The following is a 27,520-nucleotide window of genomic DNA, read 5'->3' on the forward strand; positions in this document are numbered from 1 at the left end:
CTGCACTTGTATGGCACAAATGCAACTTGTCACTTATCAGTCCAAACGTGAATGTTGTCCAGGTTTTGCAGCAAGTATAAACGGACTACTTCAGTATCTGAGGCGTACACCCCCACTTTTGACTTATGATGGAGAGAAGGCCATTGATGAAGCAGCTGAAGGTGGTTGGGACCAGGACATTACCCTGAGGGACTCCTGCAATGATATTCCGACACTGAGATGATTGGTCCCCAACAATCATGATTGTCTTCCATTGTGCTTGGTATGACTCCAACCAGTGGAGAAGTTTACCCGATTTGGATTAAACTAACTTACGAAATTAGCCTAGACTCTATCTTTTCTTTTTAACATTGGCAGTAGATGGTTTATTCCAGGTATGATTCAATTGACCCACCAGGAAGCTTTTATCAAAACACATTTATTTAAGAACACAGTTCGAACATTACAAAATAATTAGCATAATTGTTTACCAATTTAAATACTTAAACATGACAAATTATAATTCTTAACAGCTAGATATCTTTATAGTTCCAATTGTAAGCAGTATCTCCCCTTCTTCAGAAGCAGTTAGCACCAAAAACCAATATGCTCATGTAGATGCTAAATTTCCAGCCTTTTAACACCTCTGGACAGAGGTCCAGTCAGACACCTGTCTTGTGATTCTCATACAGCAACCTCTAAAGAAAGATCCATACCTAAACACAAAATCTCAAAGAAAGAGATTTAATTCCCATCAGATTCCAGTCTCCAAATTTAGAGAGGGGAAAAGAGAGGCACTGCTCCCTCCTGGGACAGCACAGTGGTTAGCACTGCTTCTTCACAGCTCCAGAGACCTGGGTTTGATTCCTGGCTCGGGTCACTGTCTGTGTGGAATTTGCACATTCTCCTCGCGTCTGCGTGGGTTTCCTCCCGGTGCTCTGGTTTCCTCCCACAATCCAAAGATGTGCAGGTTAGGTTGATTGGCCATGCTAAAATTGCCCCTTAGTGTCCTGAGTTGCGTGAATTAGTGGGTAAAATATTTTGAGGTTGGCACAGAGAGAATGGGCTGAATGGCCTCCTGCTGTGCCTGTAGTTGTCCAGGACAGTGGTTATTGTGACGTTTCCCAGCCGGCTGCTTCCAGCGCTGCCGTTTCGAATTGAATCCGCGAGCAGCTTCCGCCCGAATGCATTTTGACCCCTTGGCGCTTCCCGTCGCCTGGGCAAACTGTGAGCTGCTTGACGGCGTCTTGTTGCCTCGCAACCCGCAGCGGCCCCTAACGGCTGGCGGCCCTCAGAGTAGAAGGCCCGCGCGTTCAGGTAAGCAGAGAGTCCACCGTGATCCACACCGAAAACACGGAAGACGTTTCCAGGAGGACGGGTTAGAGTTAGGGGGTTGAAGTGGTCCCGAGGGGGTCTGCCCCCTCCTCCTCCCGGGGATTGGCGGAAAGCTGCAGGATTGTGGATGCTGAGTGGCTGGCTCGGCCTGTCAATCAAAATCGCCGCCTTTATGACGTCAGCGGCGGGGAAAGCACGTGGGCAACAGCGCGGCGGCCAATCAGGAGGCGGCACTGGGCCCGCTCAGAGGTGCAGGAAGGAGGCGCCACTGCACCCCGCCCCCTCAAAACACCAGGCGCATGAATGAGCAGTTGGTGCATCTGATAACAAAATGTGTCAGGGGATCACTGCCCTGCAGAACTTGTGAAGTGTGTCTTTTTTCTTGCAAAAGTGGTTGACTGCCCTGCACAAGTGGAAGGTTTAAGAAGCATTTAGATGTGCGTGAAGCTGGACAGGAAGGGGATGTTCTGGAGTTTGAGAATCCCTACGGTGCAGAAGGAGGACATTTGGCCCATCAGGTTTGCACAGAGTTTCTGATAGATCATCTTACCTATGGTTTCCTCTGGGTGCCTGGTTTCCTCCCGCAGTTGGAAAGATGTGTTGGTTAAGTGTGTTCCCCTCAATGTACCTGAACAGGCACCAGAGTGTGGCAACATGGGGATTTTCGCAGTAACTCCCAGTGTTGTTTGCAGTGGGTGACACAATGGTTAGCACTGCTGCCTCACAGCGCCAGGGACTCGGGTTCGATTCCTGGCTTGGGTCACTGTCTGTGTGGAGTTAGCGTGTTTTCCCTGTGTCTGTGTGAGTTTCTTCCCACAGTCCAAAGACATGCTGGTTAGGTGTACTGACCTGAACAGTGCCGGAGTGTGGCAGCAAGGAGAATTTCACAGTAACTTCATTGCAGTGTTAATGTAAGCCATACTTGTGACTAATAAATAAAGTTTAAACTTTAACGTAAGCCTACTTGTGACACTAATAAATAAACTTAAACTTAATGTCCCTTCTATCCTGACTTCATGCATTTACCCTGCTAACTGCCCTGACATACATGCCTTGGGACACAAAAGGACAATTTAGCATGGCCAATCCACCAAACCTGCACATTTTGGATTGTGGGAGAAAACTGGAAACCCACACAGACATTGGGAGAATGTGCAAAGTCAATGCTGTAATTGAACCTGTGTCCCTTGCACTGTGAGGCAGCAGTGCAAACCACTGTGTTGCCCTGCAACACTAAGGTAGCACAGTGATTAGCACTGCTGCCTCACAGTGCCAGGGACCTGGATTTGATTCCAGCTTGGGTCATTGTCTGTGGAGTCTGCACATCCCCCATGTCTTTGTGGGTTTCCTCTGAATGCTCCGATTTCTTTGCACAGTCTGAAAAATGTGCTGGTTAGGTGCATTGTCAATGTTAAATTCTCCCTCAGTGTACCTGATCAGGCGCTGGAGTGTGCTGACTAGGGGATTTTCACAGTAACTTGATTGTAGTGTTAATGTAAGCCTACTTATAAAGGGGGGGCGGTTTAGAACGGAGTTGAGGAGGAACTTCTTCACTCAAAGGGTGGTGAATCTCTGGAATTCTCTGCCCGTTGAAGTGGTGGAGGCTGCCTCGCTAAATATTTTTAAGACGCGGGTTGATGGGTTTTTGATAAGAGAGGGGATTAAGGGTTATGGGGAAAGGGCGGGAAGGTGGAACTGAGCCACGACAGATCAGCCATGATCTTATTGAATGGCGGGGCAGGCTCGAAGGGCTAGATGGCCTACTCCTGCTCCTATTTCTTATGTTCTTATGTTCTTGTGACACTAATCAACTTTTCAGGGGTGGCATGGTGGCACAGTGAGTAGTACCGCTGCCTCACAGCACCAAGATTCGATTCCCAGCTTAGGTCACTGTGTGGAGTTTGCACATTCTCCTCTGCGTGGGTTTTCTCTGTATGCTCTGGTTTCCTCCTACAGTCCAAAGATGTGCAAGTTAAGTTGATTGGCCGTGTTAATTATCACTTAGTGTCAGGGAGACTAGCAGGGTCAATGCATAGAGCTATGAGGACAGGTAGGTGGGATTGTGATCGCTGTGATCTCAATGGGCCAAATGCCCTCCTGCACTGTAGGGATTCTATGTATTAAGATGTCTGGCTGAAGGTTTTGTTACTGTTATGGGATAACTGAGGTGACCAGTACTGTAAGCAAAACTGGCAGGTGAAACCAGAACTAGAGGGCATGGCCTCAAAATAAGGGGGAGCAGATTTAGGACTGAGTTGAGGAGGAACTTCTTCACACAAAGGGTTGTGAGTCTGTGGAATTCCCTGCCAGTTGAGGCTACCTCATTGAATGTTTTTAAGGCAAGGATAAATAAATTTTTGAACAGTAAAGGAATTAAGGGTTATGATGAGTGGGTGGGTAAGTGGAGCTGAGTCTGCAAGAAGATCAGCCATGGTCGTATTGAATGGTGGAGCAGGCTCGAGGCCAAATGGCCTACTCCTGCTCCTAGTTCTTATATTCTAAGTCAATGTTTTTCTATATAAAGACATAACTTTATTAAACTAGCGACCACCAGGAGATCTTCAAAGTGATAAGTAGCTCTGGCATTGAGCAGCAAAACTTCTCCATTGAAACTGTAACAATGTCATCGAAAAACAGACCAATTATAGATTTTTCTTATCAATCATTCCAGCCTTACAATAACTTTAAATCAATCATCTTCAAGTACGCAAATCAACAACAATACTTGTCAAATAGTCTGGCCAATTGCATTCCACTCTTCAACATAACGGTATTTTCTTAGTCCATGAACTCTGAAAGCTAACTCCTGTCTTGGCTGACCCCCACACCCTGATTGCCTCTCAACCTAAGATGCTCAGTCTAGAGTTCAAATTACATTCTCGTGGGTTCCCTTTAAAATTCACTGTCTAACCAGACAAACTTGTGACACCGTATCTGGGCACCTAGTTCATCTCCCCTGGATTGTGAATAAGCCCTATTCATCAAATGCAATTAACTGTTCTAACTGTTCTCCCATCCGAAACTTCAATTGATAAAACTCACATATTTCCAAGGTTCAAATATTCTCTTAAAATATGGCTTTGCCCTAATAATTTTTCCCATGATGCCTTGTGGTAAAATGCTGTTTGATGAAAGTGAACGATATTCCTTAAAATCAATAATACATTTAAAATATCAGCATTTATGTTTTACAATCATAATCATTTATTTGAGTCTGTCACTGCATCTCGTGTAAATTGCTTCTTGTTAGCTTATTTTAAAGCTATATAACTGAATACTGCTAGTTCTGTCAGTGTCTTAATGTGTACTGATTTTAAAAATCTCACTAATCTTATTACCCCACTTCAGTTTCTAATAGTACAAGAGAATGAAGGAGGGAGGGAGGAAGGAATGTGTAGTAGCCCACATTTGAAAGAATGGAGACTATATGTGCAAGGTAGAAATAAGTGATGTTGAGAATTCTGAAATTAGTGTGTTAAAGGATGGAGAGCTGCTGTGAATTGGCTAGCATTGTGTTAGGGGACCAAGTCGCTCTGGAGGAGATGGAGCTCAGGCGGGCAATTATAGCACGGCAGTCTCCCCTGCTGTAACCACTTGGCCCATTGTGATTGGGCTGGCTCTCTGCCAGAGCAACTCACCTAGTTGTACTTCCCAACCTTTTCCCTATAGCCCTGCAATTGTTTCCTCTTTGCACATTTATCAAAGTCTCTTGAACTCTAGACTAAATCTGCCGTCACCACACTCTCAGGCAGAGCATTCCAGATTCTAACCACTTGCTGCAGAAAAATATTTCTCCTTGTGTCACATCTGTCAAAAAGAACAATACAGCACAGGTACAGGCCCTTTGGATGACCAAGCCAGCACCGATACACGATTTCTATCCCTCTGTTCATCCCCCATTTATGTGTCTATTAAGATTGGCATCGTTCAAGATTTATGTGCCTGCTTCCACCACCTCCACTATCAGTGTGTTCCAGGCATCCAACACCCTCTGTGTGAAAAGCTTTTCCCAGTGTCTCTCCTAAACTTACCACTTCTCACCTTAAACCTGTGCCCTCTTGTAGTCAACCATTCCACCCTGGTAAAAAGTCTCTGACTCTCCACCCTGTCTGTGCCTCTCATAATTTTGTAGACTTCTGTCAGGTTGCCCCTCAGCCTCCATCTTTCCAGTGAAAACAATCCGCGTTTATCCAATGTCACCTCATACCTAAAACCTTCCGGACCAGGCAACATCCTGGTGAACGTTCTTTGCACCCTTTTCAAAGCATCCGCCTCCTTCTGGTGACCAGAGCTGCACACAATATTTCAAATGTGGCCTAACTAAAGTTTTAAAGAGCTGTAACATAACTTGCCAACTTTTATACTTGAAGCCCTGGCTGATGAGGGCAAGCATGTTGTATGCCTTATTGACCGCCTTATCCACCTGTGTTGCCATTTTCAAGGGTCTGTGGAATTGTACGCCAGATTCCTGCGTATGTCAATGCTGCTAAGGGTTCTGCCATTTATTGTATAATTCGCACCTGAATTTGATCTTCCAAAATGCATCACTTAACATTTGTCTGGATTAAACTCCCACCTGCTGTTTCTGTGCCCAAGTCTGCAATCTATCCATATCTTGCTGTATCCTTTGACAATCCTTGTCACCATCTGCAACTCTGCCAATTTTTGATTCAACCATCTTAACTCAGTGTCCCATTGTTTTTGAATTCATCCATTAGTGTGAACAATTTCTCTCTATTTAGACCTCTCCTGGTTTTTTAATTCCCCTATTAAATCTTCTCTTTAAGGAAAACTAAAATTCCTCATTGCTGAAACCATTCTTGTAATTATTTTCCATACCTTAACATCCTTCTACCGTGTGCTGCCTTGATATGAGCATGCTAGTTTAAGCCAAAGCAGGGTGTCTTATACAGGTTCATCATGGTTTCATTGCTTTTCTTTCTCACTCCCTGCCTCTGTTTATAAAGCCCTTGATTCTCTAGCCTTATGAACTGCTCTGTCAACCTTCCCTCCCCCTTTCAGTGATTGCTGTGCATATACCCCAGGTTCCTGCACTCCCTGTAGAATTGTACTCTTCAGTTCATACTACCTCTCCTCGTTCTTTGACCCAAATGAATCACTTCACTCTTTCCTGTATTAAATTTCAGTTCTCCTGAGCTGGACAATGGAGGAGAGATGTTGATCAAGCATACCATTTTCCTCCATGATTTGATTGAGCTTTTTTGAAGGGATAACCAAGAAGGTAGATGAGAGCAGTGCAGCTGATGTCATCTGTATGGATTTTAGCAAGGCCTTTGACCTTTATGTATGGTAGGTTGTTGCATAAGATTAAACCTCACGGGATCCAGGGTGAGGTATCTATATGGATACAAAATTGGCTTCTTGACAGAAGCCAGAGGGTGGTTGTAGAGAATTGTTTTTCAAACTGGAGGCCTGTGACCAGCCGTGTGCCTCAAGGTCCACTGTTGTTTGTCATTTATATTAATGATTTGGATGAGAATATAGGAGGCATGGTTAGTAAATTTGCATGTGACACCAAGATTGATGGCTTAGTGGACAGTGAAGAAAGTTATCTCCAATTGCAACGGGATCTTGATCAATTGGGCTAATGGGCTAATGAATGGCAGATGGAGTTTAATTTAGACAAATGCAAGGTGTTGCATTTTGATAGATTGAACCACGGCAGGACTTGCTCAGTTAATGGTAGGACGTTGGGCAGAGTTACAGAACAAAGAGATTTAGGGGTATATGTTCATAGCTCCTTGAAAGTGATGAAGAAGGCATTTGGCATGCTGGGTTTCATTGGTCAGGACATTAAATACAGGAGTTGGAATGTCTTGTTGAAGTTGTGCAACACATTGATAAGACCACACTTGGAATACTGTGTGCAATTCTAGTCACCCTATTATAGAAAAGATATTATTAAACTAGAAAGAGTGCAGAAAAGATTTACTAGGATGCTTCTGGGACTTGATGGATTGAATTATAAGGAGAGGCTGGATAGACTGGGCCTTTTTTCTCTAGAGCGTCGGAGGCTGAGAGGTGATCTCTCATAGAGGTTTATAAAATAATGAGGGGCACAGATCAGCTAGATAGTCAATATCTTTTCCCAAAGGTAGAGAAGTCTAAAACTAGAGATCATAGGTTTAAGGTGAGAGGGGAGAGATACAAAAATGTCCAAGAGGGGCAATTTTTTCGGAGTGGTGAATGTCTGCAACAAACTGCCAGAGGTGGTAGTAGAGGCAGGTACAATTTTGTCTTTTAAAAAGCATTTAGACAGTTACATGTGTAAGATGGATATAGAGGGATATGGGCGAAATGCGGGCAATTGGGATTAATTTAAAGATTTTTTTAAAAAGGGCAGCATGGACAAGTTGGGCCGAAGGGCCTCTTTCTGTGCTGTAAAACTCTGCCTCTGTGTCATGGTACAGAGAGGTCAATAAGCATGAGGCACTAGAATGCATCACAATCACACAGAATATGAATAAGCTACTTTGGTGTAGTGGAATCACAGGAAAAACAGCTGTGTATCTGAAAGATCCAGACGTTGAAGAGCTTTGGAAGGTAAAGGGAAGTTGGAGATAGGAAGGTAGTTTACAAAAGGTATAGGGATCAAGGGTGGGATGTTTGAGGCAGATGACAGTTGCTGAGAAGGGAGGGACATTTACAGTGTTAGTTGGAGTGGCATTCAGAAAGTTAAGCTGAATGGAATGTGAGCAGGAGGTGTTTTCATTGACAAGATGAGTTTAAATAAAATGGCATAAGAGGAAGTTTCACAGTTGGGGCTGGGAGATGTGGTAGCTGTTTTAGACAAGTTGGAGGCAGTTTTGGTGATAGAGGTTCACAAGTTCCTCTTTTGTGAAGTTAACGGCTTTGAGGGTGGGGAAGAAGTGTATATGGAAATAATTGGGGGGGGTAAATTTTACTGTCCAGGATAATGACATACTGATATATGGTGTTTCTGGTGGGGGAACAGCGTGCTCGTACCTGATAGTGTGGACGAATGCAAGGTTATCCATTTTGATAACAATAATAGGAAGGCAGATTATTATTTGAATGGCTGTAAGTTGAAAGAGGTGGATACTCAACGAGACCTTGGAGTTCAAGTGCATCAGTCACTGAAAGTAAGCGAGCAGGTACAGCAGGCAGTAAAGAAGGCAAATGGTATGTTGGCCTTCATAGTGAGAGGATATGTGTATAGGGATAGGGATGTTTTGCTGCAATTGTGTAGGGCATTGGTGAGACCACACCTGGAGTATTGTGTGCAGTTTTGGTGTCCTTGTTTGAGAAAGGATGCCCTTGCTATAGAGGGAGTACAGCAAATGTTTACCAGGCTGATTCCTGGGATGGCAGGTCCGTCATATGAGGAGAAACTAAGTTGGTTAGGATTATAGTCACAAGTGTTTAGAAGAATGAGAGGGGATCTCATAGAAACTTATAAATTTATAACAGGATTAGACAGGGTAGATTCAGCAAGAATGGTTCCAATACTGGGGGAGTCCAGAACTAGGAGTCATAGTTTGAGTTCACTGTTAGAACGGAAGTGAGGAGGAATTTCTTCACCTAGAGGGTGGTGAACGTATGGAATTTGCTCCCACAAAATGTGGTTGAGGCCAAAGCGTTGCCTGATTTTTAAGAAGTTAGACATAGCTTCAGGGGCTAAAAAGATCAATGGATATAGGAGGGAGGCGGGATCAGGATATTGAATTCGATGATCAGCAATGATTAGAATGAATGGTGAGCAGTCTCGAAGGGCCAAATGGCCAGCTCCTTCTAGTTTCTATGTTTCTGATGTGATCCAGCCAGATCGGGTGATGGACAGCTAAACTAGTTGTGTGCCAGATTCACTGAAATCTGTGCCTCAACACATTGTAGGTGGGTGAAGATGATAGGGTCAGGGCAGAAGTTGAGATCAAGCAGCCTGCATCTTCATAAGCCTTTCCTCAAATGTATTGAATCTTAGATTAATATCATTTACTGTTCTTATTCTAGAGCTTTATTCTGAACAATCAGCGTGTACTATATTGAAATCATGAGTCACAAACTCACCAAGGAGGAGATAGAGGAACAGTTTGAGCAATTCCTGAAGGAGGTATGTTTTGTTTTGCTGTAATGAAATTCTATTTTCATCAAAGATGTTTGAATTTAAGATGAACTCAATGGTCCACGATTTTAATAGTAGAAGTAAATTGCACTCAACTATAAGAACTTTCATTTGAACAGTTATTAAGAAGCTTGTTTTTTTTTTTGCATTGTATATTTTCATGCTCTTTTTCTCCTTTGGAGAATGGTGTGGGATTCAGGAAGGTTGCTGTAGACTGATTAGCAACTTGTTTTGAGCTATGTGAATGCACCTTTAGGGGCCAACAAATCCTTGGGTGAGACTTGAAATCAGGGCTTTCCAACTTGGAGGAGGACAGCTACTAACTGGGCCACTTGGGGGATGACCCCTGCTGGTAACATATTAGAGCATTGTTTAATTTACCTTTTTTGAGACCTGGCTTGAAACCATGCATGAGCTAATTGAAAACCTTCTCTCCATGTCCTACATTAACAAGGCAAAACCAAAGTGCGTGTGTGGGCGGTTTCAGCACAGTTACTTGAGAATTTGAACTTGCAGCCCCAAACTACACTTTAATTAATCTTGGCATAAATCAAAACATCACACTGATATAGTATATGCTCCACTGAACATGGGTTAAAACGTACCTGCTTGAAATTTGCAGTTGCAAAGATGGCAAAAGTGTCAACCTAGGGTGACTGTGTGGAGTTTGCACGTTCTCCCATGTCTGTGTGCATTTGCTCCCATGGTCCACAGGTATGCAGCTTTCTGTTGAAACTGTATCCTATTTTAATAAGTTATTTCTTGTACAAATTATGGTCTCAAGAGTGAAAAGTATCATCTCAGTAAATTTATAATTGTCCATAGAACATATAGCATTATTTCACTCTTCTGTGTGAAATATGACAAATAATATTTCATCCATTTGCCACCTTCTCTGACTCCACATTGTTTTTTGTTCTGATCATTATGTGCACGTATTCCAGTCTGTTTCAGATGAATCGGTTGACCTGGTAAATTCGCCAAAATCGTGTGTCCCGAATTCACTGGGGCAGCGTCCTAGGAAGGAAATCAAAAGAGATGTTAAACCATGGTGGATTAATGATGATGATTCTGATGAAGAACGTAAGAAGCTGTTTTGTCTTTGTACAGCCACAGCATGGCATCTGTTCCACGGGTGCTGGCCGCAGGAGGGTTGCACTGAAGTAACATGGAAGACTCTTAAGTGTTTTATTTTAGCATCTAAAATGCATCAATCTATATGGTCCTCATTTTACATTATAGAATCATAGAAGGCCTACAGTGCAGAAGGAGGCCATTTGGCCCATCAAGCCTACACTGACAACAATCCCACCCAGGCCTCATCTCCGTTACCCCACGTAATATCCTGCTAATCCCCCTGACACCAAGGGGCAATTTAGCATGGTTGATCAACCTAACCAGCACATCTTTTGACCATGGGAGGAAACCAGATTATCCGGTAGAAACCCATGCAGATACGGGAAGGACATGCAAACTCCATACAAACAGTGACCCAAAGCCAGAATTGAACCTGGCAGTCTGGCACTGTGAGGCAGCAGTGCTAACCACTGTGTCGCCCTGTCATCTTTTATGTTAGATTTTCTATTTCATGGGTCATTCTGTAAAATTTGGACTCAGGAGTCGCAGTTTATCCAAAATGGGGTTGAAGCCGTTGGTGGTGTAAATTAATAATACTTAAGTGTTAAGTAATTTATTAAGAAACAACAGTTTAACTATAATGTATAAGCTGAAATAGACAGAAAAAGACTTGATCCTAGCAAAGGGGAGGGTTTATTGGTCTTGGAGGGCAAATGGATGAATGAAGCTAATTTCTGCAGTTTTACATTATGTCCATCACTTGTCATGCCTTTTAGTTATTGGTCACATCCACAGGTATCCAAAGTGTCATCTTTCCCATACCCCTTTTGGTTGAAGTTATCTTTAAGCTTACCTTGGGCTGGGTCCTTCTGTTACCTCCTGCCAGACACTTGGAAAGAGAAGAGGGCACACAAGGCATCCCAAGACCCCCTGAGAACACATTTTATTTTGTTACTTTCTTTATTTTAGCTCAGCTGGGGACATTTTCTGTAAAGAGGGGAGAAACAACCTTCTGCCAGGTTGTGCATTGCACTTTGCCAGCCAATGCTATACTATTCTGAAAATTATATTTTCCTAATGCATTTAAACTGAATCTGTCAAAAGTTGGTCTGTTTCCTGTTGCTTATCTTTAATTTACTTTTCTCTGCTTCCTTTTGTATTAATTGCATTTCCTGGCTCCTTTTTTACCATCTTCATCCAAGAAACCCCACCCAGGAGGTTTTCCAAACTGAAAAGACAGCCAGCAGTAGTTGACACTGGCATTGAAACAACGAAGAAAGAAATTGACGAAGAGAATTTTGGAACTGCACTGTCTGAAACTCCAGGTTCCCAGGAGTGTATTTGCTTTTCATAATATGAGAATATACCGTAAAGTATTAAGTTCTCACTGCAGTGACTAAGCTATACTTGTCCTGAAACATAAAGCTCTTTAACAATATATAAAAATTGAATGTTTTTTGCAGTAGCAAAAAAGAGAGATCTTGCATTTACATAGCACCGTTCACATCCTTGGGTTGTCCCAAAGCTCTTCAAACCTAATGAATTACTAATGGATGGTAAAGTTCACTTAAATAGCATTAATATTTTTCTGACATGTAGAAAGCCTCACACTGCTGCTCCAATTCCATGGCCTGAGGACCCAACTCTATCCTGCACCCACCCTGAAGGGAAGATTACACCATTTAGAAGCGTATAAGATGATAAGAGGATTAGATAGGGTGGACAGTGTGAACCTTTTTCCTCAGTTGGAGATGGCTAGCACGAGGAGACATAGTTTTGAATTGAGGGATGACAGATATAGGACAGATGTCAGAGGTAGGTTCTTTACTCAGAGTAGTAAGGGTGTGGAATACCCTGCCTGCAACAGTAGTAAATTCGCCAACATTAAGGGCATTTAAATGATCATTGGATAAACATGGGGATGATATTGGAATAGTGTAGGTTAGGTGAGCTTTAGATCGGTTTCACAGGTCGGCGCAACATCAAGGGCCGAAGGGCCTGTACTGCACTGTAATGTTCTAAGTTCTATTTGGATTCCTTTCTGTTAAAATGGATGCAGTGAGCCAGGAAATTTCTCAACTCCAGCCTGCCCTGTGGGAAGTGCAAATCCAAACCTCTGTTTCTATTCAGATTTCCAGCATCCATTTTGGTTTTGTTTTTCAACAGTTAGACATGTTCAAAGAAATAGTCATTTGGCCCCTCAAGCCTCCTTCGCTGTTTCTTAAGGCCATGGCTGATCTGCTTGTGGCATCAAATCCATTTTTCTGTCTAGCTCCTATAATCTCTGACTCCCTTGGCAATCAGGAACTTATCCAGCTTAGCCTAAAATTATTCAGTGACTTTGCCTCTATTCCTCTGGAGAGAAGAATTTCACAAACCAGTGACCCTCTGAGAGGAAAATGTTTTCCTCCCGCATAGGGGAAGCATTCTTTTCGTCTCTCCTGCTTCAAATCCATCAAGATCTTGCATGTTTCAATTAGATTGGCTCTCAATCTTCTAAACTCCCAACGGTTGCAGGCCGAGCTTTCTCTTTATTTGTTCATGAGATGTGGGCATTGCTGGCTGGACCAGCATTTATTGCCCATCTCTATTTGCTCTTTGAGAGGGGACAGTTAAGAATTAACCATATTACTGTGGATCTGGTGGCACTGTAGGCCAGATCAAATAAGGATGGCAGAGTTCCTCCCCTAAAGGACATTACTGAATCAAATGTAAAAACAACAATTGACAATGGTTTTGTTGTCATAATTAGACTTTTAGTTCCAAATTTTTATTGATTTCAAATCTTACCATTCCATCATGGTGGGATTCAAACCCAGGTCCCCAGAACATTACCCTGAGCCTCTGTCTGTCCAACCTTGTCTTGTACAATAAATTTCCATCCCAGGTATCAGTTGAGTGAACCTTCCCTGCACTGCTTCTAATGCATTTGTATCCTTTCTCAAGAAAAGAGACCAAAATTGTATAAAATACTTTGGTGTTGGTCTCACTAATGTCCTATTCAATTGTGGCAAAACATCCCAACTTTTGCATTCCATTCCCCTTGCAATAAACGACAACACTGCATTTGCCTTCCCAATCACCTGCTATACCTGAATACTAACATCTTGTGATTCATGTACTAGATGCCTCTGTACTGCAGAGTTTTACCATCTTCTTCCAATTTAATACAGTCTTTATCTTCTCTTTCTGCCACAGTGAATAGCTTCACATTTTTTTCACATTATACTCCCATCTGCCAATTCCTTGCCCGCAAGCTTAAACAATCTACATAACTGTGTAGTTGAATATCAAGGGATTTGGAGTAAAAGTGGATCAAACTTCAATTATCTCACTTCTCAACTGTCTAAGCTCAAGGGAAACAAGCCAAGTTTATGCAATCAGTTCTTGCAATTTACTCCTGTTCCAATATTATTCTAGTGAATCTGTGTTGTCACCCGCATTATGGACAATATTTTTTTCCTGAGCTATTGAAAACTGAATGCAGTATTATAGATGGGGTCTTCTGAGAGCTCTGAATGTTAGACGTATTATATCCTCACTTTCATATTCCAACCCGCTTGAGGTACAGGCTATACTTGTTCTTTTAGCCTTTTTGAATACTTTTGGTATCTCCAGTGATTTTTGTATATGAATGTGCAAAAGCCATTTTGCTCCTCCACAGCTTCCAGTCTGTAAAGTTTTTCCTTTTGTGACTTAAGTATTGTCTGCAATGTTTATGTGCTGGAGAATTTTGCCCAATTAACATTGTACTTAATAAATATCATTTTTTCTTAATAAAATGCCAGATGTGCTGGGAACGAACAGGAGTTTTCTCAAATCCCAGAGGTTCTCCCAGTCCATTGCAGGGATTGAAGAAGAGAAACAAAAGGAGAAGATTCAGATTCAGGAAAGCAAGGGGATGTCAGTGTCTATCAGCCGAGACAGTTTGGAGTCAAATGGTATGAAATAGTTTATGAATATTGTTTAAAGAGTTGAAATGGGAGAAAAATAGCAGACACCATGTTAAATTAATTCTACAGTCCTGGAATATCACTTAATACTTCCACCTTTTAATGAAATGTATCTGATTAGTCGCACCATTTAAATAAATAGAAACCTACTCTACATTAGATTCAAGAGCAAAACATTGAAGAATAGTGCTCTGTTACCAGCAATGATGAGAGAATTTAATAAACTTCTGAATTACTATTTTAAATGCTTAGATTTGGCAATTTCAAGTGGAAAGTGTAACCATTCATGCAGCAGCATTTGCTATGCTCCAAACAAAATAATTTGAAAATAGAGTTGAAATAAACAACTTGTTCTAGTATACATGTATTGAAAAGACAAATAGTTCTATTTGACCCCATGAGCATCAGCAGCTGGGATCAATTGAATCCCTTTAAGAGTATAGGGGGTGTAAGAGTAGAGTTAAGACAAAAACCAGGTGGGCAAAAAGGGACACGAGATTGTCTTGGCAGATAAGGCAAAGGAGAATCCAAAGAGCTTCTACAAATAAATAAAGGGCAAAAGAGTAACAAGGGAGAGAGTAGGGCCTCTTAAGGATCAACAAGGTCATCTATGTGCAGATCCACAAGAGATGGGTGAGATCCTAAATAAATATTTCTCATCTCTATTTATGTCAAGAAAAGCATGGATGTTAGGGAATTCGGGGAAATAAATAGTGATGTTTCGAGGAGTGTACTGATTACAGAGAAGGAGATGTTGGAAGTCTTAACGTGCATCAAGATAGATAAATCCCTGGGACCTGATGAAGTGTTAGTTCATTGTGGGAGGCTAGGGAGGAAACTGTGGGTCCCCTAGCCAAGATATTTGAATCATCAATAGTCACGGGTGAGGTGCCTGAAGATTGGAGAGTGGCAAATGTTGTGCCTTTGTTTAAAAAGGGCTGCAGGGAAAAGCATGGGAACTACAGGCCAGTGAGCATCACATCTGTGGGGGGTAAATTGTTGGAAGGTGTTTTGAGAGACAGGGTCTATAGACATTTAGAGATGCAAAGACTGATTAGGGACGGTTAGCATGGCTTTCTGAGTGGAAAATCATGTCTCACAAATTTGATTGAGTTTTTTGAAGGGGTAACCAAGAATGTAGATGGGGGCACTGTAGTTGATGTTGTCTACATGGACTTTAGCAAGGCCTTTGACAAGGTACTATATGGTAGATTTTGCGTAAGATTAAACCTCACAGGATTCAGGATGAGGTATTTAAATGGATACAAGATTGGCTTGATGATAGAAGCCAGAGGGTCGTTGTAGAGGGTTATTTTTCAACTGGAGGCCTGTGACCAGCATTTTGCCTGATGAGTCCACTGTTATTTGTCACTTGTATTAATGATTTGGATGAGAATATAGGAGGCATGGTTAGTAAGTTTGCAGATGATACCAAGATTGGTGGTGTAGTGGACAGTGAAGAAAGTTATCTCCAATTACAATGGGGTCTTGATCAATTGGGCTAGTGGGCTGATGAATGACAGATAGAGTTTAATTTAGATAAATGCGAGGTGATGCATTTTGGTCTATTGAACCAGGGCAGGACTTAGTCAGTTAATGGTAGGGTGTTAGAGAGAGTTACAGAATAAAGAGATCTAGGGGTACATGTTCAAAGCTCCTTGAAAGTGGAGTCACAGGTGGACAGAGTGGTGAAGAAGGCATTTGGTATGCTTGGTTTCATCGATCAGAACGTTGAATACAGGAGTTGGAATGTCTTGTTGAAATTGTACAAGACATTGGTAAGGTCACACTTGGAATACTGTGTGCAGTTCTGGTCACCCTATTATAGAAAGGATATTATTAAACTAGAAAGAGTGCAGAAAGTATTTACTAGGATGCTACCAGGACTTGATGGATTGAGTTATAAGGAGAGGCTGGATAGGCTGGGCCTTTTCTCTCTGAAGCGTGGAAGGCTGAGGAATGATCTTCTGGAGGTCTATAAAGTAATGAGGGACACAGATCAGCTTGATGGAGAAATATCTTTTCCCAAAGGTAGGGGAGTCTAAAACTAGAGGGCATAGGTTTAAGGTGAGAAGGGAGAATACAAAACTGTTCAGAGGGGTAATTTTTTTTTCACACAGTGGGTGGTGAGTGTCTGGAACAAGCTGCCAGAGGTAGTAGTAGAGGTGAGTACAATTTTGTCTTTTAAAAAGCATTTAGATAGTTAAATGGGTACGATGGGAATAGAGAGATGTGGGCAATTGGGATTAGCTTTGGGGTTTATATAAAAAAAAATGCCATGGACAAGTTGGGCCGAAGGGCCTGTTTCCATGCTATAAACCTCTATGACTCTAGTACACAATATATTATGTGCACTATAAATGTGTTACTTTCCAACACAAACCTAATTATATTATGCTACAGTTTAAGTTGCTCAGAAGCAATTTCTGTCCTATAGTGATAAAAAGTGGCAACTAAATTAAGGGTTTGTGCTTTAGAACCATAGAACACTACAGCACAGAAACAGGTTTTTTGACCCTTGGCTGTGCTGAACCATTTTTCTGCCTAGTCCCACTGACCTGCACCATACCCCTCTCACCCATGTACCTGTCCCAAGTTTTTCTTAAATGTTAAAAGTGGGCCCGCTTTCACCACTTCGTCACTCCCACCAGTCTCTGTGTGAAGAACTCCCCCCTCCACCCTAATATTCCCTTTAAACTTTTTCTCCTTCACCCTGACCCTTTGCTGAACAAATCATGATTTGTAATTAGTTTGCATCCTACGGACTGTGATTTGCAGTATTGTTCCAACCTAACAGAGGTGCCTTTATTCATTTTTAGACTCTGTCATGGCATCAGGACCTCGGCAAAGTACACCAGGAATTGGACTGGATACACTTGAAGAAGAAGAGGAGAAAGAAAAGTTCTTTGCTAACCTTGAGAAGGGAGCTTCTTCTACTGTTGACTATTCCAAGCTAAACAAAGAACTTGAATCAACAAATTCTACACCTCTGACCACTTTGAACCGGTAAGCTAATTATCCAGGGAGATTGCAACAATTCTTCTAAAACTCAGTATTTGGAGTATTACCATATAAGTGCTCTTTCTTACTTTAAGAGGAGAAAACTGGAGTTTAAATTTGTTCCATACAATTAACTTGTAAATGTGACAAGTATCAAATTTTGCATGTTTCAGCGTTTAAAAATGTTTCCCTTGTTGCACTCTTTCATAGCCTACGCTTTTTTACCCCCCAAGACTAAAATTATCTGATTATCCAGTAAATCCAATTGCAGAACTTTATTAGCATAACTTGAAAGAAATTCAAGGATCACTTCACCTGAGACAGTACATTTCAATAATTCAGGGATATACTATCGTAATGTCCCAACTATTATGTTTTGATAATGATGGGCAGTGTAAATTTCTGAAATGCGCTACTGAAGAGATGAGGGTGTGGCTCCATGTTCAGTAAAATGATGTTTTAACTTCACTTAATACAACTGCAGTTTTAAGTTGCCCTGAAATTAGTTTCTTTAAAAAAATCAACTTCAGCATATTCATATTAATAAAAAATTGGGAATGTTTTTGATCTGACTTTGTTGTATCTTTTTATGGATGTCTGATTGTATCCTGTACATGTTAAGATGCCACCAACTGTGAACCATTGCACTAAGTCCAGGACACTATCACTATGCTTTAGTTCAGCAAAAATGATTGATAGCGGAACGCTGCAATTTCCCCTCAGAATTAACAACTAAAGAATAGAAAAGTACTTAGAAATTAGAAGCAGAATTAGGACAATAGGTCCTTCAAGTCTGCTCTGCCATTAAGTATGATCATGATTTTGATAGATTTATTATTATCACATGTATTAGTATGCAATGAAAAGTATTGTTTCTTGTATGCTATGCAGACAAAGCATGCCATACGTAGAGAAGGAAAGGAGAGAGTGCAGAATGTAGTGTTACACTCATAGCTAGGGTTTAGAGGAAGTTCAATCTAATTCGAAAGTCTGATGGCAACAGGGAAGAAGTTGTTTTTCAATCGGTTGCTCATGACCTCAGATTTTTGTATCTTTTTCCGAATGGAAGAAGATGGAAGAGAGTATATCCAGCGTGCATAAGATCCTTGATTGGCTGCTTTCCTGAGGCAGCGGATGGGACGCTGGTTTGTGTGATGGACTGGGCTTCTTTCATGACCCTTTACAGTTTGTTGTGGTCTTGGACAGAGCAGAAACCATATCAAGCTGTGATACAACCAGAAAGAATGCTTTCTACGGTGCACCTGTAAAAGTTGGTGAGAGTCATAGCGGGCATGCCAAATTTCCTTAACTTTCTGAGAAAGTGGAGGTGTTGGTGAGCCTTCTTGACTATAGTGTCATCATGGAGCGACCAGGACAGGTTGGTGATCTGGACACCTAGAAACATGAAGCTCTTGACCATTTCCATGTTGGCCCCACTGATGTATAAAGTCTGACAACACCAGGTTTAAATCCAACCGATTTATTTGATAGTGCACTCACTAGCTTTTGGGTTAGTCCCTTCGTCAGGTGAAGTCCAACGCCGGCATATCCACTTCATGCCCACTGATGTAGACAGGGGCATCTTCTGTACTACGCTTCTGAAGTTGACGACTATATTCTTTGTTTTGTTGACATTGAGGGAGAGATTGTTGTTGTTGTTGCACCAGTTTACCAGATTCTCTGTCTCTTTCCTCTACTCCATCTCATCATTGTTTGAGATTTAACCCACTATGGTGGTGTCATCAGCAAACTTGTAAATCGAGTTGGAGAAAATTTTGGCCACAGTCATAGATGTGTAAGGAGTATAGTAAGGGACTGAGGACACAGCCTTGTGGAGCACTGGTGTTCAGGATGATCATGGAGGAGGTGTTGTTGCCTATCCTTACAGCATGCGGCATGTGACATGTGGGATAGGAAGTCCAGGGTCCAGTTGCAGGGGAAGGAATCGAGCCCCTGGCCGTGGAGTTTGGAGATGAGTTCTGTAGGTATAATGGTGTTGAAGGCTGAGCTCTAGTTAACAAAAAGGTGTTTGACGTCAGCGTCTTTCTTATCTAGATGTTCCAGGGTTGAGTGTAGGATCAGGGAGATGGCGTCTGCTGTGGACCTATTGCGGCAATAGGCAAACTGTAGTGGATCCAGGCAATCTAGGATGCCCAAATTGATTCATGCCTTGACTAACTTTTCAAAGCACTTTTGTAATGATGGATGTTAGAGCCACTGGGCGATAGTCATTAAGGCACACTGCCTGGCTTTTCATTGATACTGGGATGATGGTTATCTTCTTGAAGATAGGAACCTTAGATTGGTGTAGAGAGTGATTAAAGATGTTTGGCTGATCATCAAATTCAATATCCTGACCCCTGCCTTCCCCACCATCCCTTGATCCCTTTATCCCTAAGAGTTTGCAGAATGAGTACCTGTACAAGGCAGTGTTTGAAAATTTGATGAAGTGGTAGTTTTATTTTTCATTTCAAGACTTTAGACCTATACAAGGGCGCAGCACTTTACATTTTGATTTTTATTTCTAGAAATGAAGGCAAGTTACAAGTGCGAGAGGATGAGGAAGCAAAGGAGGAGGATGAGGAAGCAAAGGAGGAGGATGAGTCCAGACCTAAAAGTCTCACGGGTAATGTTATTAAAACAGTAATATGCACCATGCATGATTGAAATTTCTTTGTAATTACTACCGAAAAATACCTGTTATAGCCAGTAGCTTGTTAAATCAATTTTTTTTTGTTGTTTTCATTTATAAAGGAAGACAGGTCTGATTGCATTGTTCAGTAACAGCATTACTGGGGTCTTCTCGCTGCAATGGAGCAAGTTAGGACAAGATCTGAAAACGTTAAGGCTTTGGATTAGGCAAGCAGGGAAGCATAAATTTAAAATGATCATTGCCTAAAAAACAAAGGGAAGAGTTAGTAAACATACTTTTAATAGTGAAAGTTATTTGGACATGAAGCATAATTAGTAATGGAATCCCTCACGATTTTTAAAAGGGGAGTGGAAAAATATTCTTTTGGAAAGGAAGTAATGAAAATATGTAAAGAAGTAGCAGAAGAATGGAACAAATGAATCATTCTCTCAAAGGTGGAGAGGGTCAATGCTTTTGAGCCTAAAAGATTAGGTGAATTTTTGTTTGCAGAAATTGTAGAAATCTGTGTCATTTTGTTGTCTTCAACATGACTCACATAGTCATAGGGTAGCATGGTGACATAGTGGTTAGGACCGCTACCTCATAGCACCAGGGACCCGGGTTCAAGTCCCAGCTTGGGTCAATATCTGCACGTCCTCCCTGTGTCTGCGTGGGTTTCCTCTGGGTGCTCCAGTTTCCTCCTAGTGTCTGAAAAATGTGCTGGTTAGGTGCATTGGCCATGCTAAACTCTCCCTTAGTGTACCTAAACAGAGCTGGAATTTGGCGAGTAGGGGATTTTCACAGTAACTTCATAGAATCATAGAAACCCTACAGTGTAGAAAGAGGCCATTTGGCCCATCAAATCTGCACTGACCATAATCCCACCCAGGCCCTAACCCCATATCCCTACTAATCCCTCTAACCTACGCATCTCAGGACACTAAAGGGCAATTTTAGCACGGCCAATCAAGCTAACTGCACATCTTTGGACTTCATTGCAGTGTTGATGTAAACCCACTTGTGACACTAATAAGTAAACTTTAAACTTTAAATTTAGAAGTACAAACTGCTGAGTACGTGGTCTCAATTGCAGATTAATTTTTCAAGAAATTTTGCAGCTTGTTTCTAAGTAGATGTAATTAACATTTGAAATGTAACCATCAGCCAGTTTTAATTTGGGATGTGCAACCAGCTGTGTTTCAAGAATACATTTTTTAATCCACGAAAATAATGTTAATTTGTTACTATTCCATGCTTGTGCAAATCCTTTAATTGGCAAACATTTTGATTTAGAAATTTGTTTTCGATTGTATGCTGGTAACTTGAAATATATTGTTTTAAACTTTGGATTTTAGCTTCAAGACAGTACAGTGATGATTTTGATGATTATTCTGATGCCAAATTTGGAGGTGACGGATTTGGATCAGATAATGACAATGTAGCCAATACTGAATGTATTCCAAAAAGCATTGAAAGTGAAAAGGAGTCAGACAAGCAGGTACTGCAACAATTTTGTAAATTTGATTCTGGCATGAAGACTTCAAACATAACTTGATATACATTGGTTGTAATGTTTCCTTGGAATAGAACAATGTTGTTTGTTAAATGCCAATGTTCTGTCTAGAATAGCACTGTCACACTTCTGTGAAGCAGTATGTTCAAGAGGGACCTTCAGGCTGATGTTACTCAAATGTGCCTAGCCTATGATGCCTCGTATGAATGTATAAAAGATGAATTAAGAGTATGTCTTATTTAATTCTTCTTCCTCTATATACTGCATTCAATTCTGTGCAAATCTTGATCCAGTTCGCTAGATTTCCTGAGGGCAGCAACAGACTAGTAAGAGTTTTGAAATCTAATTGAATGGTGTGACTGACTCAAGAAGCTGAATAGCTTACTGCTTTTTCTATGTTTCTAACTTTAATCACTGACATTTCTCTATAATTCCCAAAGATGTACGAGTAAACTTTCAGGACATGAATCCAATATTGCAACCCACCTATGATGAGTCTATTGTGCAGATGATTCAACCAATGACTCAGTAGCACAGTAAACATCAGAATGTTGTCTGTCTTTGTTTGAGACTCTTTAATCCTGTATTTTACCAGATATTAATCAGTAATTCCTTTTTTTTAATACAACAATCAGCACGCGCTTAACTCCTTTTCTGGGAATGTGTTTTTAAAATGTATTTCACTGAAGGGAAACAAGTATGTTTTGTATTCATTTCTTCTCTGATTGCTCAGCTGTGTACCTTCTTGTATTTGTATTGCATATGTTCTTCTTCAGTTCAGAACTTAACAAAATCCTGGAAGAATTGAGGCTGCTAGGGACCTCGAAGAGCCATGGCCAGTTGAGCCTGAGAAGAGATGGAATGGGTAGGGTGTGGATAGGGGTGAGATGAGAAAGTGTATATGAGTGGGTCGTCCCATTAAAAATAACAAAAACATGACATAAATGGGTCTTTATTTGATTGGCAGTCAATGACTAGTGGGGTTCCACAGGAATCTGTACTGGGACCCCAAACGTTCACATGATGTATTAGTGATTTGGAGGAGGGAACTGAATGTATTATTTCCAAATTTGCAGATAATACAAAGTTGGTTGGGGAGCTATGAGGAGGATGCAGAGATGTCCTGGCGTGATTTGGATAGAATGAGTGTGTGGGCATCTGCATAGCAAATACAGTATAATGTGGATAAATGTGAGGTTATCCATTTTGGTAGCAATAATAGGACGACAGATTATTGCCTGAATGGATGTAAATTGAGAGAGGTGAATACTCAATGAGATCTTGGCATCCCCGTGCAGCAATTGCTGAAAGTAAGTGAGCAGGTACAGCAAGCAGTAAAGAAAGCAAATGGTATGTTGCCTTTCATAATGAGAGGATTTGAGTATAGGGATAGGAATATTTTGCTGCATTTGTCTAGGGCTTTGGTGAGACCACCCCGGGAATATTGGGTGCAGTTTTGGTGTCCTTACCTGAGGAAGGATGTCTTTGCTATCGAGGGAATACAGCAAAGGTTTACCAGGCTGATTCCTGGGATGGCAGATCTATCGTGAGGAGTGACTAAGTCAGTTAGGATTATGTCCACTGGAGTTTAGAAGAGTGAGAGAGGATCCCATAGAAATGTATAAAATTCTAGCAGGGTTAGACAGGGTAGATTCAGAAAGAATGTTCCCAATGTTTGAGGAGTCTAGAACTCGGGGTCATAATTTTAAGGATAAAGGGTAAATCTTTTAGAACTGAAGTGAGGAGAAATTTCTTCATCCAGAGGGTGGTGAATGTGTGGAATTCACTACTACAGAAAGTAGTTGAGACCAAAATGTTGTCTGATTTCAAGAAGAAATCGGATATAGCTCTTGGGGCTATAGGGATCAAAGGACATGGGAGGAAAGGGGGACCAGGATATTGAATTTGATGACCATGATCAAACTGAATGGGGGAGTAGGCCTGAAGAGCTGAATGGTTGGTTGAATCTAAAATCTTCGAGATTCTATGATGTGGAATTTGCCAGCTTTGGACTGGGGTAGGCACTGTAAGTAGTCTCTCAACACCAGTTAAAGTCTAACAGGTTTATCTGGTAGCATGAGTTTTCAGAGCGTTGCCTCTTCATCAGGTGAGTGAAGAGTTCAGTTCACAAACAGGGCATATGCACACACAAACTCAATTACAAGATAATGGTTGGAATGTGAGTATTAAGAGGTAATCAAGTCTTTATAATGCAAGTGGAGAGATGGTTAAGCACAGGTTAAAGAGGTGTGAATTGTCTCCAGCCAGGACAGTTCATGAAATTTTGCAAACGCAGGCAAGTCGTGGGGATTACAGATAGTGTGACATGAACCCAAGATCCCAGTTGAGGCTGTCATCATGTGTGCAGAACTTGGCTATCAATTTCTGCTCAGCGATTCTGCGTTGTCGTGTGTCATGAAGGTCGTCTTGGAGAATGCTTACCTGAAGATTAGAGGCTGTGTGCCCTTGACTGCTGAAATGTTCCCCAACAAGTAGGAAACATTCCTGCCTGGTGATTGTTGAGCAGTGTCCATTCATCTGTTGTCATAGCACCTGCATGGTCTTGCCAATGTACAATGCCTCAGGACATCCTTTCCTGCAGCATATCAAGTAGATAATGTTGGCCAAGTTGCAAGAGTATGTACTGTGTACCTGGTAGATGGTATTCTCACGTAAGATGATGACTTCCATGTCAATGATCCGGCACGTCTTGCAAAGGTTGCTGTGGCAGGATTGTGTGGTGTCATGGCCATTGTTCTCCTAAAGGCTGGGTAGTTTGCTGCGTACAGTGGTCTGTTTGAGGTTGCACGGTTGTTTGAAGGCAAGCAGTGGAGGTGTGGGTATGGCTTTGGCGAAATGTTTGTCTTTATCGATGACACGTTGAAGGCTCCGGAGAAGATGTCATAGCTTCTCCGCTGTGGGGAAGTACTGGACTATGAAGGGTACTCTGCCACCGTGTCCCGTGTTTGTCTTCTGAGGAGGTCTGTGCAGTTTTTCATAGTGCCACATCGGAACTGCCGATCGATGAGGTGAGCACCATATCCTGATCTTACGAGGGTGTCTTTCAGTGTCTATAGTTATCTGTTGTAATTCTCCTCATCTGAGCAGATTCTGTGTGTATGGAGCGCTTGTCAGTAGGGGATGATTTCTTTAACGTGTTTAGGGTGGAAGTTGGAGAAGTGGAGCATCGTGAGGTCATCTGTGGGCTTGCAGTACAGTGAAGTGCTGAGGTGACTACCCTTGATGGAGATGCGTGTGTCCAAGAATGCAACCGATTTTGGAGAGTAGTCCATGGTGAGTCTGATAGTGGGATGGAACTTGTTGACTTCACTGCACAGGACCTTCAACCAACTCTGTACAATGCTTCAGTGATTGTTCCAAAGGAAGAAAATGTCATTGATGTATCTAGTGTATAGAGTTGGTGGAAGGTCCTGTGCAGTGAAGTCTTGTTCGAACCTGTGCATTGAGGGTTGGCATATTGAGGTGCGAATTTGGTCCCCATGACTGTTCCATGTGCCTGGATGAAGACATTGTGGTCCAGGATGAAGCAAACGAGTTTTAGAATCGCATCTGGAGATTGGCAGTTGTTGGCGTGGAATACTGAGGTAGTAGGGGATGCTGGTGTAGAGTGCCAAGATATCCATTGTGACGAAAGGTGTTCCTGGTTCAACTGCTCCATGGATGCTGAGTTTCTGTAAGACGTCTGTAGTGTTGCGACAGAAGCTGGGGGTTCTTTTGTATGATGGATTTCAGGATGCCCTCAATGTAGCCAGAGAGGTTCTCATATAGGGTCCCATTGCCTGATACATTGGGACAGCTGGGTGTGTTGGCCTTGTGTATCTTTGGGAGGCAGTAGTGATTTCCAGCGCAAGGAGTACTGGTCCAGGTCCAAGGTCTTGATCGGTCTGCTGAACCGACAGGTGTGTTCTCTGGTCGGATCTGTGGGTAACTGTCTTAGTGTTCCTTGTTGTTCAGTTGTTGGTACACTTCGAGATTCTATGTAAAAGACTTGGAAGTATTTGTTTAATAACAAAACTTTGTTGTTATAATAAAGGTTTGTGTGTAAGACACAGAAAATATCTTCTAAATGTGATTTTGTATGTTGTGAAATGACAATTACTTTTTGGGGTTTAATTCTTCAACATAATAATAAGAATGTTTCTCAGTAGTTCCCCCAATACTGTTGGGAGGTTGGATTCTGCAACTGGAAATGTTTGGGAAACCTCTGGGAAATTCATGGAGGTCAGAGATTTTTGGCAGTGGCTAAGTAATTACTTGCAATGATACTTATTCAAAGTCATCTTCTCTTTCAAAAAGATACATGCTGGTGCAAATATAATTTATAAAACCAAGGTCAAACTCAACTTCCTTTATGGTATATTTAGTGCTGAGTTGATGAAGCTGTCTCTGGTTGAAGTGTGCATCTGCAGGTATGCTATATGGCAAGTAGCTGGGGACAATCTTAGCAGAATTGTGATTTCAAATCAGGCTCAGATAGATATACGTAACAAATTTAATGTATTGAAGAATAGAAATTATTTCACACAATATTGACACAATGGAATACTTTGAGTGTTGTTGTTTTATAAGGGAAAAAAAGAACAATGTTAAAACAAAAGCAGACTCCAGACACACAACATTAAAGGAAAATTCTGTTTGTATTAGTAGGTGAGCTTATTGATGTTTTGAGGAGGAGCAACATGCACAATATTGCTTGTAGTTAGCTATTATAATTAAAGGGTTGTACTATCAATTGAATTGCATTATGAGATCAAAAAAACAGCCAAATCATCTTCAAATAAACTTAATTGATGGTTGGCAAGGTTACTGTTTAAATTTTCATTACTACAGCATTTCTTCAGGCTTTAGTTGTAACTTGCTGATGGACAGGCTTTGTATGAGGTTTAATACATTGCAATTGTAATGTTTTTGTAACAAAGACAGCATCTATTAAAATACTGCAAATTACCCAGTGTTCTTTGTTTCTGATGCTGTTCCAGTTAATTGTTTTAACGTGCCTGCATAATGTCAGTTTGAGATAAAGCAGGGAAATGAGACAAAATATGCCTGCATAGTTCAATCTCAGATAAAACAGGGGAACAATACTGTACAAGGCACTTAAGTGTAAGTGATATTCACTGGTCATTTCAATTTATCTGAAAATAAAACAATATAGTGAAGGACCTCTGAAAAGTTTGATTCTGGGAAGATAATCTTAATTCTTAGTTTTCAGAATTGGTGTATCTCAATTTCTTCCTGCCCCCAAATATATTTAATGACTGCACATAGCACTGATGAATGAACTGGGAAGTAGGTTTCAGAAATAGCTGGAAATAGGGATTTGTCACTCAAGGCAGATCAAAGTCCATGGGCTTTGGAGTCACAGGCTTGGTACTTGGTGCACAGGGTGGGGGATTTGATTTGATTTATTTTTGCTATACATCTTGGGATACATAGAACATAGAACACTACAGCACAAACAGGCCCTTCGGCTCACGAGTTGCGCCGATCACATCAACACCTACCAACCTACAGACCTGTCTATAACCCTCAATCTCATTAAACCCCATATACTCATCCAGAAGTCTTTTAAAAGACCCCAGCGAGTTCGCCTCCACCACCACTGACGGCAGCCGATTCCATTCACTCACCACCCTCTGAGTGGAAAAACTTACCCCTAACATCACTTCTGAACTTCCCTCCCTGCACCTTAAATCTGTGTCCTCTCGTAGCAACCGTTTCAACCCGGGGAAATAGCCTCTGAGAGTCCACCCTATCTATTTCTCTCAACATTTTGTAAACTTCTATCAGGTCGCCTCTCAACCTTCGTCTCTCCAGGGAAAAGAGTCCCAGCTCCCTCAACCTAACTTCATAAGGCATGCCTCCCAGTCCAGGCAACATCCTTGTAAATCTCCTCTGTACCCTCT

The 27,520-nt window shown here is 41.6% G+C and overlaps 1 protein-coding gene across 1 annotated transcript in view; it reads left to right on the forward strand.

Moving 5' to 3' along the window:
* Positions 1-1,595: 1,595 nt before the first annotated feature.
* Positions 1,596-27,520, forward strand: part of cep162 (centrosomal protein 162) — a 114,019-nt gene continuing 88,094 nt past the window's right edge. The window contains exons 1-8 of the mRNA XM_080192814.1: positions 1,596-1,832; positions 9,307-9,406; positions 10,363-10,501; positions 11,698-11,820; positions 14,284-14,436; positions 17,268-17,454; positions 19,977-20,074; positions 21,436-21,578. Of these exons, the coding sequence (XP_080048940.1) occupies positions 9,347-9,406; positions 10,363-10,501; positions 11,698-11,820; positions 14,284-14,436; positions 17,268-17,454; positions 19,977-20,074; positions 21,436-21,578 (903 nt within the window). The 5' untranslated portion in view covers positions 1,596-1,832; positions 9,307-9,346. The remainder of the gene's footprint in view (positions 1,833-9,306; positions 9,407-10,362; positions 10,502-11,697; positions 11,821-14,283; positions 14,437-17,267; positions 17,455-19,976; positions 20,075-21,435; positions 21,579-27,520) is intronic.

The sequence above is a fragment of the Carcharhinus amblyrhynchos genome, chromosome 7 (genome assembly GCF_965287045.1).
Source record: "Carcharhinus amblyrhynchos chromosome 7, sCarAmb.v2.hapA, whole genome shotgun sequence".
Taxonomy (NCBI): Eukaryota; Metazoa; Chordata; class Chondrichthyes; order Carcharhiniformes; family Carcharhinidae; genus Carcharhinus; species Carcharhinus amblyrhynchos.